The 17,246-nt window shown below is 34.5% G+C and overlaps 2 protein-coding genes across 9 annotated transcripts in view; one reads left to right on the top strand and one right to left on the bottom strand.

Moving 5' to 3' along the window:
• The window catches only part of CCNH (cyclin H), a 101,586-nt gene that overhangs the window by 19,775 nt on the left and 64,565 nt on the right, over positions 1-17,246 (top strand). For 2 of the 6 annotated variants that reach the window (XR_010133877.1, XR_010133879.1), the window contains 2 exons: positions 280-414; positions 3,903-16,976. Coding sequence is in view for 1 of the 6 variants with exons in the window: in XM_055388737.2 (XP_055244712.1) it covers positions 280-324 (45 nt within the window). In the remaining 5 variants the exon portion in view is untranslated. Of the gene's footprint in view, positions 1-279; positions 16,977-17,246 lie in introns of those variants that run through there. The other 4 variants (XR_002006056.4, XR_010133878.1, XM_055388737.2 and 1 more) reach the window with 4 other exon arrangements.
• RASA1 (RAS p21 protein activator 1) overlaps positions 1,275-17,246 on the bottom strand; it is a 124,381-nt gene continuing 108,409 nt past the window's right edge. For all 3 annotated transcript variants that reach the window (XM_019027643.4, XM_055388733.2, XM_055388735.2), the window contains exons 16-25: positions 16,663-16,835; positions 16,188-16,347; positions 14,690-14,832; positions 13,378-13,493; positions 12,658-12,744; positions 9,473-9,540; positions 7,859-7,947; positions 6,339-6,416; positions 3,698-3,832; positions 1,275-2,425 (exon numbers count right to left, since the gene is read on the bottom strand). In XM_019027643.4, the coding sequence (XP_018883188.2) occupies positions 2,342-2,425; positions 3,698-3,832; positions 6,339-6,416; positions 7,859-7,947; positions 9,473-9,540; positions 12,658-12,744; positions 13,378-13,493; positions 14,690-14,832; positions 16,188-16,347; positions 16,663-16,835 (1,133 nt within the window). In that variant the 3' untranslated portion in view covers positions 1,275-2,341. The remainder of the gene's footprint in view (positions 2,426-3,697; positions 3,833-6,338; positions 6,417-7,858; positions 7,948-9,472; positions 9,541-12,657; positions 12,745-13,377; positions 13,494-14,689; positions 14,833-16,187; positions 16,348-16,662; positions 16,836-17,246) is intronic.

Below are 17,246 nucleotides of genomic sequence, written 5' to 3'. Positions count from 1 at the left end.
GGTACCATTATAGTTAAATCTATTTTAAGGCAATACTTACTATATGCATATTCATCTCTCTAACAATTCTTTACACTGTAGGCTTGAGTTTTGTGGGGTTTTTTTTTTTCTCATTCCAGAGTGAAAGGAATAAAATTCGTGATGTGAGATTTTTACAAAAGCAGAGTGGAAGAAGCCAAAAGTTATAAATCCTCCATCGCAGTCCTAGTTAAATACATTGCTGCTAGGCTCTAGACAGAATTACAAAATGTTCACAATTTGTCTCATTTTCCCTTTCAGATCGCCAAACTTTGGCATCAGAGCAAGGTCCACACTTATCACTGAAAATTTTCCCACCCAGCCCCATTAAAAAAGTTAAAGTGTGAGAGATTTTATTTCAACACTGACAAGCTAGTTACTAGAGGGCCTACAAAGGTAAGTAACAAGTTTCCATTTCAACTTGAGAGACAAATGATGTTAAAATATAAGAAGCAGGGTAAGTCAGGTTTGTGATTTTAAATAAAAGGGAGAAGGATTTCAGACTGAGGAATGACAGGTTAGTATGGCTAAAGAAAGATTGAGGTGTGATAAATGGGAGCCAAAGTGCACAGCGAAAATATCTTGACTAATCCATATCCTCCCTGTCTTCTATCAATCATGTAACCAAGGAAGGAGACCACCTGGGATACTATGTTGGTCCAAGTCCAGCTAAAAAACAGAAGGGGTGGAAAGGAGAGTAATTTGATAAAAGAGCCAAGAAGGGAGAGAATGGAATGAATTGAGCTGATTTCAAGGAAAAGGAGCATGGGACATGTTGAGATTTTTGGTATCATCAGTGTTAAACGGTGATTGAAGCCACATAGGTTAGCAGCCCCCATAGAAATAACTGCCTTTTGTAGCTTGGAACTATTAAGCAGACATCTTTTAAGCCCTTAGCATTTTTTTTTCCTGTATTTTATACATTAGAGGAATAGCATAAAGTGTTGCTCTTGGAATCTAGGGCTTTCCTTACTGTGGGAACACCTCCTTGGGTTCCTGTCTCACTCACTTTGATTACCAATGTCATTCTGCCACGTATGTTCCATATGTCCTATCTGCCCTGCACAATTATGAGAGGGAAGGAATTGTTGCATTTATAAAATCCTTTTCAAAAGAGGCCATTAGCAAAAATACTAATCTAAAGCTTCAGCTTCTCCCTGGGCCTTGCTCTGGTGCTAAGGTTTAAACTGCCCCTGAAGGAGGAAGAAAATAAATAAATTAAATGCTTAGCTCTTTTAGACAGAAGTAATCAATTATGCAAGATATCCCTTGGTTTTATTTTAACTTAACCTTTGTGAATACACTTAACCTTTGTGAATACTTCACAAAAATACACATACAGAAGTAAATAAAACTATACAGTTGAACTAAATATCCAGCAGATACAACAAGTAGTCAGAAGTTCAAAGATGGATAAGTTAGGCAGCTGATGAGGTTGTCTGCATAATCAAAGGGGTAGCACAAATAATGAACAAATAACTTTTAACAAAAGCATTCTAGTTAACATAAAAGAAATTGGTAGTCTATAAAATGGTTGAATGGGTAACATGCATTGATCAATACAACAACCAATAATATTTACTGAATTCAAACTATTTACTTGTAAACATTTAACAAAGCATTATGAGATCTAAATACAGTCTTTGACAATTTCAACAAAATAAGTAGTATGTTTAAAAAATAAAGCTGATGAGCAATAGATCATTCTATATATTTTCTTTCAACAGTTCCAGCAAGAGAAATAGCAGAGTATTTTTTAAAAGTATATTTTAAAAGTATACAGCAAAGATTGTTCCTATTATACTGACAAACTCTGGAAACTGTAAATACAAATAATCATTGAACAGTCAAATGGTCATATTCCTAATCAGGAAGTAGTTACAGTAAGAACAGTCTGCAATCCAGTTATACACAATTGTCAATAAGAGAATGTGTTTCTTGTCAGTTGATTTCATAGTTCTTTCTCTAACAGACAGCAAAACTTTGGCAACTGGGTGTACTGAAAATATATTTTGAAAGTTCGAGATATCAAGATACAGTCATAGCATTTCGTTTTGTGAAAGATGGTCTGTACACCAAGACTCAGAGGTTGTTAAAGATTGATTCCATGTGGAAATAGTGCAAATATCCTGCACAGATAGCTTACAAGGTTGCTGGCATAGTTATTCACCAGCAGAATCTTGGATTTTGTTTGCATAGCTCACACATCACTGGAATGTGGAAAAGTGTGCTATTTTTTGGCAAGAGCAAAGGAGACATTAAACTGAAGTGAATTACCATGTTGGGCATGCTGAATCCATGCAGAACACTGGGGCGAAGGCTGCTACCTGACATCATTGGTTTTTGTATACTGGTTTTGTTTTTGTTGAAGCAGTTCTGTTATAGCCAGAAGCTTTTTCAATACGTGCTAGACAGAGGAAAAATGGTATGAAAATAAATGAAAGCTCGGTCAGCAATTTCAGGATGGGAACCTGGATTTGAAAAAAACTGTATCAAAGCAAAAGGACGCATAAAATATTACCACAATTCCACTCAAAACATAAGTCTCTATTATTCAGTCATTGGCTGAGTATTTCTGGTCATAACTAAGAGAATTTTTATACCCTAAAGTGAACAGAAATTTGTTTGTGTTTGGCATGCTCCTATTTTTTAGGCCAGAACTATCACACTATCACATGTTGTCAGAAGCAGTTTACCTCTCTTTTAAAAAAGGCTTTTTTTATTTAATATCTAAGGCAAGGCAAGTCATATTATTAGTTTTGAAAGCTGTGGGGGGAGGGGCGGGGAGGAACAGGACTTGAGGATTCTAGAATCTCAGATTGTAGAGAACTCAGTCACCAAACTCAATGCTTTAATCCCTTCTACAAAATCCCTGCCAAATGGTTAGCCAGTGCGGTGACAGCATTCACTATCTCCTGAAACTACATTAGAAACTAGTCAAAACTGTCCCTGTGGTCACTTCCTCTCAGTAGCCCTTATGTTAGCTGAGGACATTCAAAATGTAACTCATTTTGTTCTATATCTCCAATATCTTAATTGACCTGGTATTAAGTCCCTTCAAATTCTGGTCTGGTCTTTGAATACATCCTAATCTGTATCTGTTTGGTGCAGATGGCAGATAGAAGTCTATCAATGTAGTCTACTGTTTCTCAAAGTGTAGGCCATGGTTCACTTGCATCAGAATACCTATAAATTCCTCTAAGAGTTTGTTAGACGTGCAGCTTTCAAGGCCACACTTCAGAATCTCTGGATGTGAAATTTGACAAACATGCCAAATAATAATCATTTGTTTCACAGTTTGAGAATCACTTTGGCCATGCACTGTATCTGTATGTGACAGAGAAAAGACAAGACAGAAACTGAAAGAAAAAAAAATAAAATCAATATTGACTTACTAACTAGCCATTTTCACATATGCCACCAAAGTGTTGTTACACTGTTTTCCAGTAGAATTAACATTCAGACTCAAGAGCAAAACCTGATGTTTTTCAGTATTAAATGTACATCATTTTAGTCTGGGCCCGTTATTTCTGTCTGCTGAGATCTTTTGTAATATGATGCAGAGTCTCAAAAATTTAATGTAACAAGATAAAAATGTTAACCAGAATTCAGCTATTTATTAACTCTCAAAGTGTTATCTTTGAAACATCATTGTTAATGAAGGCTGGCGAAAGCCTACCTGCTGTGCACCACGCTCATTACTGAGCGTTCGAAGTTCATCTGAATGAGCCACGCAAATCTCATGTAATGCTGCTAAATCACGGGACAGGTCCGTTCTAGAATGCTCTGTAGTGTCCGGAAGTTCAGGTACATTCTTTAAGGGAATCGTAAAATTGCATTTAGAAATACAAATCTTCTTTTTGTTGTTGTTTTTTTTGAGACAGTTTCGCTCTTGTTGCCCAGGCTGAAATGCAATGGCATGATCTCAGCTCACTGCAACCTCCGCCTCCCAGGTTCAAGCGATTCTCCTGCCTCAGCCTCCCAAGTAGCTGGGATTACAGGCACCTGCCACCATGCCCAGCTAATTTTTTGTTACAAATACAAATCTTTCTCTATAGTCTCATGTGAAAAGATTCTAATTGGGTATATTAGATAATTTTTTTAATACTCAAATTTCTCTTAAAATTCTAAAGATTCTTATTGAAACATAATATTCAGTATTAATGATGGTAAAATATAGACTTTGTAACCTTTGTATTCAAATGAAAGCCAGATTCCATTTTTTTCCATAGCATGACAGATGTGGTACAATATTATTGCTATTCTAAAAATAAGGGGTGGGGGGTGTGGCTTCCTAACAATTAGCTTTGTATCTGAAATCTAGAACATATGCCAAATAGTGTAGGTTAACTGCTAATCTGGATTAAATGCAGCCTAAACTTACTTAAAATTCCTAGATGAAATTTCATTATTAAGCTCCTGTAGTTTGTCTAAGTTGATAATGCATATAAGTAGGAACTGCACTATGAAAATGCAATGAGAACCTGTCAGGTTTGCAATTATCTGTGGACTATGCTCAGAATACTTGCTAATGTGTGGGAATAATCAGTGTTAATTATGGTACTTTCAGATAAGGTTCATAAAGTAACTTAGTCACTATAATTAAAGTTTATAGTATAGGTTGAATATCACCCAAAATGCTTGAGACCAGAAGTGTTTCGGATTTTGGAATATTTGCAGTATACTTGCCAGTTGAGCATCCCCAATCCAAAAATCCAAAATTGGAAATTTTCCAAATAGGATTTCCTGTTGGTGCTCAACAAGTTTTGGATTTTTTAGCATTTCACATTTCAGATTAGGGACACTCAACCTGTACTTTATTATCAACACTAAATGCCAGTGTTATTTTAAGCCTTGGAATAACATTTAACAAGGGCTTGGATTACCAGTAAAATGGTGACAGTATTTGCTTTACATTGCTGAAAATTGCAAAACAATGTTTTCTATGGGATAGAGAAACACAGTTACTCAGAATACATTCAGTGATTAAAGGATTATAGCGATGAAAGACACCATATTTGCCTTCAGAGAACTGACTCCAGTAGAAAGGACTTTAGAATAAAGTAATCATAGCAACACAGAATTATATATCACAGATACGCAGGGGATGCTTAGGAGGTAAAACAAAAGTTATTTTATTCATGTTTGGGGTTCAGCAAAAGCTTCCTGAAGGAGATAATAATTGAGGTGTGTCTTCAAAAATAAATTTGGCTTATACAGGTGGTGAAGAAATATGGTAGTATTATATTTGGATTCTAAGCAGTATGAAATCCTAGATTGTGTGGCATAACTTCTCACACAGTTCCTTAAACATTATAGTAAAAATGTTTTCTAATGATTGACCAACTATATCCCAGTTCACATATAGAAGCATGATGGACTTTTAGCATTTTTGTCAATTTCACTATAAATTTCACTATAAATATGGAGCTATGCCATAATTTTTCATACACTAGTTTTTATATCTGAGGTTGCAAACTAGTGACTCAACGGCATTCCTGATTTGTTTGCCACAAATTGTGGTGGTCTTTTTAACTGAATCTGAATACAGAATCTGAATACATTAAGACAGAACATGGACACCTCAATCTCCAATCCTAGCACTCCCTAATGCCATGCCTTACACCTGGCTCTGTTCACATGTACATGCACCTTCCTGTTTTCTCTATATATGAACTGAATTACTAATAAGTTTAGTTTAAAACTGACTCAGTACCTGAAAATCTGTTCAATCATGAAAATTTAACTTGATTAAGAAAGGCAGGGTCCTAGAAATTATAAAATACCCTCATTCATAATTTTGTAATCACAATTTATTTTATTAACAAGGCCCAAATGAGGCACCGATATTCACACTGAATGAAGTGTAACACCGAATCCACGTCTTTTATTCCTAGAAAAGAAGACTTTTCAGTCTAGTTACTTATTTAACCTGGTCAGAACTGTGTCATCGTCTTGCTTCAAGCCCCACATAGTAGCAGCAAAGTAAAAAAGCTAAGGAGGCAACAGAATGTCATGGCAGTCAGATGTGATAGCTTTAAAAGGATATGAAAAGCAAGACAGACCCTAAAAAATGATGGAAGTAGTCTAAAAGCCACAATAATGTATGCTTTGGTGTAAACTATTTAGTGTAAGAATAAATGGTTTTAATTACAAACAAAAATACTGTTTTTTGTTTAGGAAGGCAGACAAAAATTTGCAGGCTTTTTGTCTTTTTAGTTTTGGATAGAAAATCTTTCTAAAGATTGCTGCTTAAATGGGTTAACTCAGCTATATCAACTATAAGTCTTGAAAAAAGTACCTGAAAACTATATACATACCCCAAGTTCATCTAAAAACATGATCATACGATGTTTGTTGCTTTTGATGAATGGATTGACACCTTCCATGTAGGGCTCCTGAAAAAATAAAATGCTTCTATTATATGCACCAGAAACAAACCACTGTTTGACCTATTAGGTTGGTGCAAAAGTAATTACAGTTAACAGCAAAAACTGCAATTACTATTGCACCAAATTAATATAGCAAAACCCATACATGTAGCAATACTTCTTATAAATTAGGTGTAGCAGCAGCAACACATTCACAAGAATTAACTAAATCATATAATGACAGTATTTTCCTTCTAGCACATAAGCAAATGGCTGGCTATACTGAGGAGTATGGGTATTTTTAATGAAAGAAAATTCTGGACCCAAGCACAAATCGTAACACATAGCCTGGCAGACACAAATTGTTTATATATAAATTCACTCAAACATGGCCCCAAATCATAGGTTTGAATCCAGCAGAGATTACAGGGAATTAAAATACAATATAATAAAGACTGCAACAGGAAAATATCTTATTTGTAACCTGCCTCAAAGATTCAGATGAATTCAAAACCTAGGCCATACATGTAGTTAACTGCTCATCATACTAAACTCCTGACTACTTAAAACCATGCTATAAATAGGGAAAATGTTAAGATTAACACACTCTTTTAAAATCAGTAAGAAACTCAATGAGATAAGGACCTCAATAGGCAATTCCAAAGACAAAGACATGAAAGTCTAACAGTAATAAAATAATGAAACACAAAATATTATGCCTATCAAATTGGCAAAAAAGAAAAAAGTATAGTACCCAATGAGTTTTGGCAAGGCTGTGAGGAGCAACAAAAGTATCTTAAATTGCTGACAGGAAATCTTGTAACACATAGCAAAAGCCTAAAATGTATTTACTTAGTGATTTTACTCCAAAGTTCAGCTAATAATTGAGTAAGTATGAAAGGAAATGTATGCAAGGATATATGTTACAACAATAACAGGGACAAATGGAAGCCATCTAAATATCCATTATTAAGAATAGTGAAGGAGTTATCTATTTCCACATATGGCAAGAAGTCTGTCACGTATTAGGTGACAAAAGCAGGAGGCATAATACGATCCCAACTGAATATCAGTCATTATCCTTAGATAGTACAATTAAGTGTAGGTGTTTAAAAAAATAAAATAAAATCTTGAGTTTTAACATTTACAGTGAATGTTTGTGAAATACATTTTTTAATGACTTTTTGTATTAAAATGTACTCATTGATTATGTTTAAAAGTGGGAGAATTTGAGTACACTGGACCTTGAAAAATTCGTTTTCTATAATGGCTAAAGTGGTGTTTTTTAAAGTTCCACTATTAAAATGTAAAATTTAAACAAGCTACTTTAAAAACAAACATACCAACAAAAATAATCTTTCATTGCTAAAAATTTCACTGCTAAAAATTTACTTAAGCCACAGTTTATGGTTTTATCATGTCAAACTTGCATTCATAAATTACATTTTAAAGTATCAAAATGTTTTTACCTTAGCTCCAAATTCCACAAGATTTGCTAAGTTCTGCACAGATTTAGCCACTAATATCAGTGTTCTTGCAGCAATAGGAGATGGAGAATCTGTAACAGAATTGGGCACAGCTAATGAGACCAAGTCCAACAGCACTTCCAGCTAAACCATTATAAATTTAGCACTTTAATATTTCTTTACTGTTAAACTACTACCCATTCTTCCATTCGGAACTCAGAATGTTTTTTGAAAAATGTTTTTTGAAAAATTTATGATCCATAAAATTCAAAAGAACTTGAGTTAAAAGAGAAAAACTGAATATGCTTATCAGTGCTTCTAGGCTTGCGAAAAGGGTACTACAAAACTCAGCAGTTTCCAATGGTTGATACTATTTCAAAGGACCTCAAAGCTTTACCTTTATCACTAAAAAAGATTGTCACTCCTCACATCTTTCGTGACAGTTCACAAAGCTAATTTCAACCTACTCAGGTTAGCAATCTGAGCAATTCCCTGCTCCCAACATTATTTGCAGTCCAAATAATTCACTTAAAGCTCAAGAAGCAAGATAAAGTCTAGGACCTCTGCTTTATTTTGAGGAGAAAAACATGAAATTTAATAAACTTTTAAAATATTTTAAAGGTAAGTCAGGAAGCACTTCCCTGTGGAACACAGATAGTAGGATGTAAATGAAAAGTATTGGTGTCTATTAAATATAAGCTCTGGAACTTAATTATTTAACAGTAAAATCCCATAGATAATCTACCTGACTGCCTAGTTTTAGATGGTGTTGTCTGAGGCGAACATCCAGATAAATCTCTCCAAAAGAATTTCAAACCCTTAATCTTAATAATTTATAGATTTAACCACTTTAGTAGCAATAAAAGATAATTACAGAGATGTGATGGCTATATAGAAGTAAAAATTAAGACATTCCAAAACATTTTTAGTACAATTTTGAGCTTCAGATTATTAAGGTAAAAATGGTTCCAGTTCCTACTGTTTATAATGGTTCATTATTACATTCAAAGTCACAAATATCCCTGTTATCCTTTCTTTGAAAGAAGCTTTTAACACCTGAAAGTCATCTCAAAATGGATATATGGGTAATAAAACTGGATCAGGTTTACTGAAGTTTAAAATGGCCAATTTACACTATATAACTGGTGACTTTAAAAATCTCTAACGGGAGGAACCAGGACTGCTTTCTTCATAAGTACTCACAGAATACTATTCCAACTGTACATATCATTTAATTTGATCTTGAAGATCTAGCTGGCAGCAGTCTACCAGCAATGGGCTAAGCAAAGCTCTTCCCAACTTGAAAAAGCCAAGCTGCAGACTACAAGAAGTCACTTATTATAAAGGTTTGAGACACAAATAGGGGTAGAAAAAAGGTGGAATGTGTGTAATCATGCCATCTCAGACCAGATATGAGATGGAAGAAAAGAAACAAAAAGAAAAAAGCCCAAGAAGCACAAGCACAAGGAAGGAAGGGTGCTTTGGAATACTTCATATATGCCATGACTAGAATTGGATAATCAAAAAAAAAAAAAAAAGATTTAAGAGTATTCTTAAATAGTATGAAACTGTTAATTCTAATATTTTGAATTTCAAAATGTATCAAAAGCTGATTACCTGAGATGATATTGAACATCCGTGGATTCAGGATGGCAGGACAGATGAGTCGAAGAAAAACAAAACCACTGGATGGGAGGGAAATTTTTTTTTTTTTTTTTAGAAAACACCAATGTGTTACATGAAAACAATATATATCTAAACAGAATTTTTAGTACTCATAGAACCCATAAAATTCACTCTAAACCAATAAAAGAAAGCCCAGACACAGAAAGCTTTAAGAAAACAGTAAGCCAAAGCATAGTATTTTAAGAATATATATATCTGCTTCTTGAATGTATTACTCACTTTTCCCAATTTAGAATTTGGATTAACTTTGGGAAAATGTTGTTTATCTGTAGTATTTACTGTCTTGCTTACTATTTATTATTCCAGGCTAGTGGTCATTTGATGCTTAGAGAAAGTAGTATCCTCAGGAACCTTAAGAATTTCTGAAATACCACAGGAGTAGAAATAAACTTTTTATATAAGCATAGTTCTGTACAATTTTAGAACTTCACACACCCTCATTTCTTAATTTATTTAAACAGAACAGCCTAAGTTGGTTGCATTGATTTTGTTGATGATTCACATAAAAATAAGAATCCATTGCACTAGAGAAAAAGTGACTTATTGATCAATGAAAATGTCTATAATAGAACACTGGAAAGGTTTTCTTTTTTCCTTTTTTCTTTGTTTTCTTTGAGATAGGGTTTTGTTCTGTCACCCAGGCTGGAGTGCAGTGGCCCACAATCACAGCTCACTGCAACCTTGAACCCCTGGGATCAAACAATTCTCTTGCCTCAGGCTTAGAGTAGTTAGGACTACAGGTGCACATCACCATACCTGGCATTTTTTTTTTTTTTTTTTTTTTTTGTAGAAAGCAGTCTCACTACGGTGCCCAGGACAATTTCAAATTCCTGGCCTCAAGCAATCCTCCTGTCTTGGTCTAAACATGTTGAGATTACAGGCTTGAGCCACCATGCCCAGCCTGAAAAACTTTTAAGACAAGACATTAGGAATTCTAAAGTTTTAAAAAGTTGTCAAATTATAAAACAATAGCAAAAGCAAAAATTATACTAACAGCTGTCATATATGATTTTATCTGCTAATTTTACTTTGGGACAATGTCAGTGTTAAAAGCTTGCATAGATACTCCTATTCTGCCTCCTTTAGTCATTGGTAGGGAGGATATGTTGTCATGTAGATAATTTCTCTCTAATTTCCTTTTAAGAAGAATCCACACTAATAATTAACCTCTTACTTGCCCCATGTAAAGACAAGCATTATTCCTAAAATAATGAATTATGCAATTCCTTCTACAGATTGATAGACATAATCCATGTAAAGACAAGCATTATTCCCAAAATAATGAGTTATGCAATTCCTTCTATAGATTAATAGACACAATCTCTGTTCTCTGTTAGAGTGGATTACCCAATTTCTTAGCATTTACCTTTGAACATGTACCTGTTTGCTAATTTTTGGACTCTTAGAAAGTAAAGATGTTACTTCTCAAACAGCATTTATAGAAATTCTAATATATTGGCTGGGCATGGTGGCTCATGCCTGTAATCCAACACTTTGGGAGGCCGAGGTGGGTGTACCACCTGAGGCCAGGAGTTCAAGACCAGCCTGGCCAACATGGTCTAACCCCATCTCTACTAAAAATACAAAAATAGCCAGGTATGGTGGTGCATGCCTGTAATCCCAGCTACTTGGGTGGCTGAAGCACGAGAATCTCACTTGAACCTGGGAGGCGGGGGTTGCAGTAAGCCAAAATCACACCACTGCACTCCAGCGTGGGCAATAGAGCAAGACCCTGTCTCAAAAAAATAACAATTAAGTCTTTAATTTTGGACTTCCCAAATTTAAAGAATCTTGTAAACTTTACTTGAAAATATTGTGATAATTATACATAGTAGGTCTATGAGCCTGAAACCTAACCTTGGCAAAAATGCCCTAAAACACCCTCTTGCATGAAACAGTTTACAATTTCCTGCTGTGTTTGCTTAACAGTTATACTTATTTGAAACTTACAAATTTATAGAACAGTTTTAATTTACATCTCACACATAACTGTGCTGGAATATTATGCTTGTAATTCTTTTCTATTCCTCCCAATCACCACTAATGCCAAGAAAAACAGAATCTGTAGTTCTTAAATATTATGTCATATCATAACCAAGAGAAATATTACCTGCCTCCCAAAAAAAGAAATAAAAGCCCCTTGACAAAATTTAGGTTGGAGGCAGGATTAACACACATTTTCAAAACAAACTGTGTAATAATGGTGTTAATGGTTGCCTAATTATTTTACATATAGCATGACATGACAGTGTATATTCTAAATAACAAATTATATTATTAGAAAACTGCTGTATTCTATGACGCTTTTGCATTAAACTTCCATTTGCCTGGAATTAGTTGGGGTATTGGTTGGAGTATGCTTAACAAAAGCAAAAGCCTACAATAAGACTCAAGGATATCAGATTGGGTCTTAGAAAGTTACCTTTAGTTCTGCCTTAGCCACCAGCTTTCTATAAAATCTTAGTTCAACTTAACCTCTCCAGACAGATCTGCTTCTTCATTGGAAAAATAAGTTAGAATAATGATAATGAAGTAACCTTACATAAGCTCCCAAATTCCATGATTTGCCAAAGCAGTTCTTCCTATAGAATAATGATAATGAAGTCCCTTTATATAAGCTCCCAAATTCCATGATTTGCCAAAGCAGTTCTTCCTAATTATGGTACAATGAGCAGACTGAAACACAGCTTCAGAACTACATGTTCTGGTTACAGATTAGCTCAGAGTCACAGATTGTAACAAACCAATTAATATCTAAATCGGTCAATTACTGCCCTTCTCTCTCACTGCCAATCAATGTGTGTGTATGTATGAAGAATACTATATGAAGTTAGCTACAGATTTTGTTATATAACTTTTAGCCTCATCTTGTAAGGGTTTAAAAATCCCCAATACTTGACTATAAATGAATGTTCATGTTTTTAGAAAATGCAAACGGCAGCTATATCTCACAGTAACTTTAAGTTTAGGAGCCATCTGGACTTAGAAAGTATGCAACAGGGCTTTGACATAAAAGCCAAAGAAAAAAGCATTGAATTGTATATTGTTATTCCTCAATTTTTCACAATTATCCACCTATTAGTATGTGATTTAACAAGTCAATTGATGAGCCTTACCTAACAACTCTTGTTCTCATGGTAGTATTTGTAGGCCACTTATGCTGAACAGATTTCTGTAAACACCCATAAATATATCTCAATGTCCTGCCAAAATAACACAATCATCTCAACACAGAAAGCAAGTGAAAACACTGATCTCCTAGCAGCCAAAAGCTTAATTTACCCAAATATACCACAGTTCAATAAAACTGGCCTTTTCCCCCAAAAAAGTATTTTGCCACAGGTAATGAGACATTTAGCAAGGGGTAAGGAAAACTTTATCCACTAAGTTTATCATCATCAATTTATTCAGTCAACTTCCTGACATTTACTTTCAGATATAGAGAACTAACCAGCTGCAAATTCTGGGGGGAAAGATTTAGACTTAAGTTAACTTCTACCTGAACAAGTGAGTTCACTAATACTGGAGGCCTACAAGCATATTAACAGAGTGATTAGTCTATCAAGTATAGACTAAATGGATAGACAAGATATCTTTTACAATCTCAAATCTGAAACTATAAACCTCTATTCACTCCCCAAGCTACTATAGTACAAACCAGACATACTGGCTTGTACAAAAATAATGGGTACAATTCATCTTATAAAGATTAACCATGACTTTTTCAGAGTATAATAATATTAGGACAACAGAAAAGCTTTCACATGTTTTAGAAATAGAAATTTCTGAAGACATAGATACACAATTTCTTGTCAAATGAAAATTTCACCACTTACGGTGGAAGTATTTCTGAAGCCATGAATATTTTCTCCACAAGCTCTGAAAGTATGTTCAATAGGTGTGTTAAATTAGTGTTCACATCTTCATTTTTTTCTAACTTTGATGGACTTAACTAAAAGAAGGAATAAATCAATATAAATGCATGTTGGCAATGACAAATGCAAATGAATAGAGGAAAACAAGTAGTTGTAGTTTTCGAGGTTGTCTATTTTTCGGTATCTCTGTGTGTATTGATCTTTTTTCTTTGTATAATGGGAGTTTTTAAGTAGTTTTCTCTATGGAACTCCTCCTGGTAGGTTTGTTACCATTTATTCCCAATTAGCCAACTGAAAAGCAAACAGTGCTTAGTCAATTCTATTTATTTGAGGGGAAAAAAAGCTGATTAAAAGCTTTTCTGAATGAGGCTTATTTAATGGCTAATAAAAATATCAAATGCCTTAGGCAGAATCACAAACCTTTCTCAGAACTTTTCCTGTAACCCTTCTGATCTAGTGTCAGCAGAGTACATTTATCTATGGAAGTCGGAATTCCATAGCCTATCTCTAAAGTCCAGAGACTCCCTACCTACCTGCTGCACTTCTGTGTCATCCTTATGTTAGGCCAACTATGGCATTACCCCACATTTCCAACATTAAATCACTAATTTCTTCCCTTCGAGTTATTAGTATGAATCGACACCTTCGTGCAGGATTAACATTTGCTAGGTCCCAGTGTCCATTGTCAAAAACAATTCCTTAAACTGATTTTTGTATCAGATCTAAAATATATTATTTATTTGTAGTTGCTTTACCATTAAAATGAGAGAATATGTGTGTGAGATTCCACTTACTGTCTTAATAGTTTATTATGAATTTATACTGAAACTTTAATAATCCTAAAAAGATTTTTTTGTTTTAGTTGAGGTTATCTCATAATTCTCCCCTCGCAAAAAAACCTTCAAGGACAAACCAAGATGTAATGAAGTGCTACATAGGTTATATAATGAGTCACTAACAAAACCTTCAATTTATCTTATGCACGCTTTCTGTAAGTAGTATATAGATTATTAGTACAGTAGAGGAAATGACAAAGTATTTTCATGAATTTCTGGTGCAACTTGATGGTTTTTAATCCCAAAATAAAGTACATCTTTTTTAAGAAGTCCATTTTGCAGAACATTTTTATAAATGTATTACAGACAGGTGTAACTGCTATGAGGAATAATTTTAGAAATTTAATATATTTTCCTTAAAATGTAATTGGCTACAAATTATTACCTATTAAAATATGTTCTTTGCAAAAATACTTATTAAAACATTAAATTCTTACCTCACAAGACTGCTTGCTTTCCATTATCTTTAAAATAGAGTCTTTCAAAGCATGATGAACAAACTGTGTAGCAGTGGCTTTCATATACTGCTCCATCAAGGTGCTTGCAAGTGTTGTGGCTCGAAATAGGGTAGTGGCTTCATCTACACAAATATTTACATTAGAAGATTATTTGTAAAGGACTGACCTAATGTGACCAAATTGGAAATTAAGTGAATTCATTTTACCTCAACAGGAATAGCCACTTAAATGTACTTTTTGCATGCAGCGTTGAAAGTACTAATTACAATGACATCCTATACTTCTACAGACTTAACTCTGTAAGACTTTCATATGTATTACCTCATTAGATCATAAACAGAAGGGATTAACACTGCCATGTTCATATGGAAAAATGAAGACTCAGAATTGTTACATGACTTAAGATCAATTAGACAGCTAATGACAAAATTAGGACCATAAATCAGCTTTGCTGCCCATTGACCCCATGCTTTGAAATTTTAGGGTTTATTTACAATTAAGGATATAATACAAAATCCCAGTATAGATTAATTTATTAGCTTAAAACGTGTCTACTGAGTTTCAGTAAAATTTTAATGAAATACAAATGCTGTCAGAAAAGATAAACTCAAGTGTAAAATAAGGACCACCATTTTATCTATTCCTTGACAAATCTATATTTTGTGATGAGGAGGAAAATAGTTCTAAACTTTACTATTTATTTGGGGAACCTAGAAGCAAGAACTGTTAATGAATCAAAGTGCTTGGTGGTGTGTGTGGGTGGGGGGGAGGGTGGATTATTTTGTAAGCCATTAAAAGCACTGTGTCCAGCAGCTTGGGAACTACTTATCTATAAAAGTTAGAAATAAAATGCAGCTGACACCCAGCTTCTGTGTAATGAAGAAGTAAAAATTAAACAAGACCTGTAACCCCAGCACTTTGGGAGGCTTGAGGCAGGCGGATCACCTGAAGTCAGGAGTTCAAGACCAGCCTGGCCAACATGGTGAAAACCCGTCTCTACTAAAAAAATAAAATAAAAAATTAGCTGGGTGTGGTGGCATATGCCTGTAGTCCCAGCTACTTAGGAGGCTGAGGCAGGAGAATCGCTTGAACCTGAGAGGTAGAGGTTGCAGTGAGCCGAGACTGCGCCACTGCACTGCAGCCTGGGTGACTGAGACTCCATCTCAAAAAAAAATAAAAAACAAGAGAATACAGATAAATATGCCAAACAGTCAAGCCACTGATGTAGACACAGATACCACCTTCTTGTGGCTTCTAGTACTTATCTGCCAAAACCTACATTAGAAATATCAGCTTCCCATAGTAACCAACATAATCAGAACTGACATCCAACTGCAATTTTTAAGGAGGGAAAACAGAATAACTTATTTAGCAATATAATTTAACAATTTAGTATATTCAGAGATAGAGTCCATATATCCTTGATATAAAATCTAAACCCAGTTTCTTGTATCACACTAACATAGCCATACCATACCTTCCATGCTTATTTCTCTGTCATTTAGTGTGCATAACAACAACGATTCAAGCTTTTCGTGAAGAAAAATCCTCAGTAGGATGCTGGCCAGTAGTGTTCGGTCTTGTCCACATACATGTGATAAAGCATAGACTACATGAAGTTCCTTTTGCAGTATAAGCTAAAATGACATTTTAAAAGATTGTTTAAAGTACATAGCATTATAAGCATGCTCCATGAGACTAACAAGAAATATGTTCTTTCACAAGTTCTTATATTTAAAATGATGTCCCATTGAATAAATTTATTTAAAATAGAGTGAATTCATAGTCTACCTATTTCTACCAAAATTACAGTATAAAACAAGGTTTTAAATCTCTGGCATCAGTGTGCTACTAAGCTATGAATTACTATGTTTACCTTAATGGATCTTTTATTAAATGTTAAATGTTTCTGTTAATTCCAACAAAAACAAGACTGATAAATAATTTAATACCTCTTTAAATTCACTGTACTCTTCTTCTGGCATGATTTTTTCCATAGAGTATCGTGCTCGAACACGCAGGGACCCTGGTTCAATACCTTTTAATGGTATATGGGAGCTGAGCAGAAACCATTCATCTGTGGCATGCCCTTTCTGTAATCGGCTCAACTGGCAGCGCATAAATACTTGGGAAGAAAAACAAGCAATTATTGTTTAAAAAGATAACACGATAATTAGTCATGCAAGTAAATTTTCCTGGTGTTCAGTCTTCCCTATGGTGTTAAATGCTTTTCATTAAAGGAGTTTTCAGTAACATCACAAATTCAGTATTTAGTTGTTTGATTCATTTACTGAGTGTCTACGGTGCACTAAACTCTGATAGGTAGATAGTACAGAGATGATTGAGATGTGGTCTTTGAGTTGCATAGAGGTCAGTTTAGTCAAGAAGGCAAGAAATCAATTATGTTTCAGCACTGATAAGTGCTGTTAACAGTGGTGAATGCTATTCGAGTACAGAGAAATAATACCTAATTCAGCCTGTGGAGGTGAAAACTCCACTTTAAACAGGTAACCCTTGAGCGGACAAGATCTAGAGG

Source organism: Gorilla gorilla, chromosome 4, assembly GCF_029281585.2.
Source record: "Gorilla gorilla gorilla isolate KB3781 chromosome 4, NHGRI_mGorGor1-v2.1_pri, whole genome shotgun sequence".
NCBI classification, from domain to species: Eukaryota; Metazoa; Chordata; class Mammalia; order Primates; family Hominidae; genus Gorilla; species Gorilla gorilla.
Note: the sequence above shows the minus strand (reverse complement) of the source record. Positions and strands in the feature narration are given on the sequence as shown.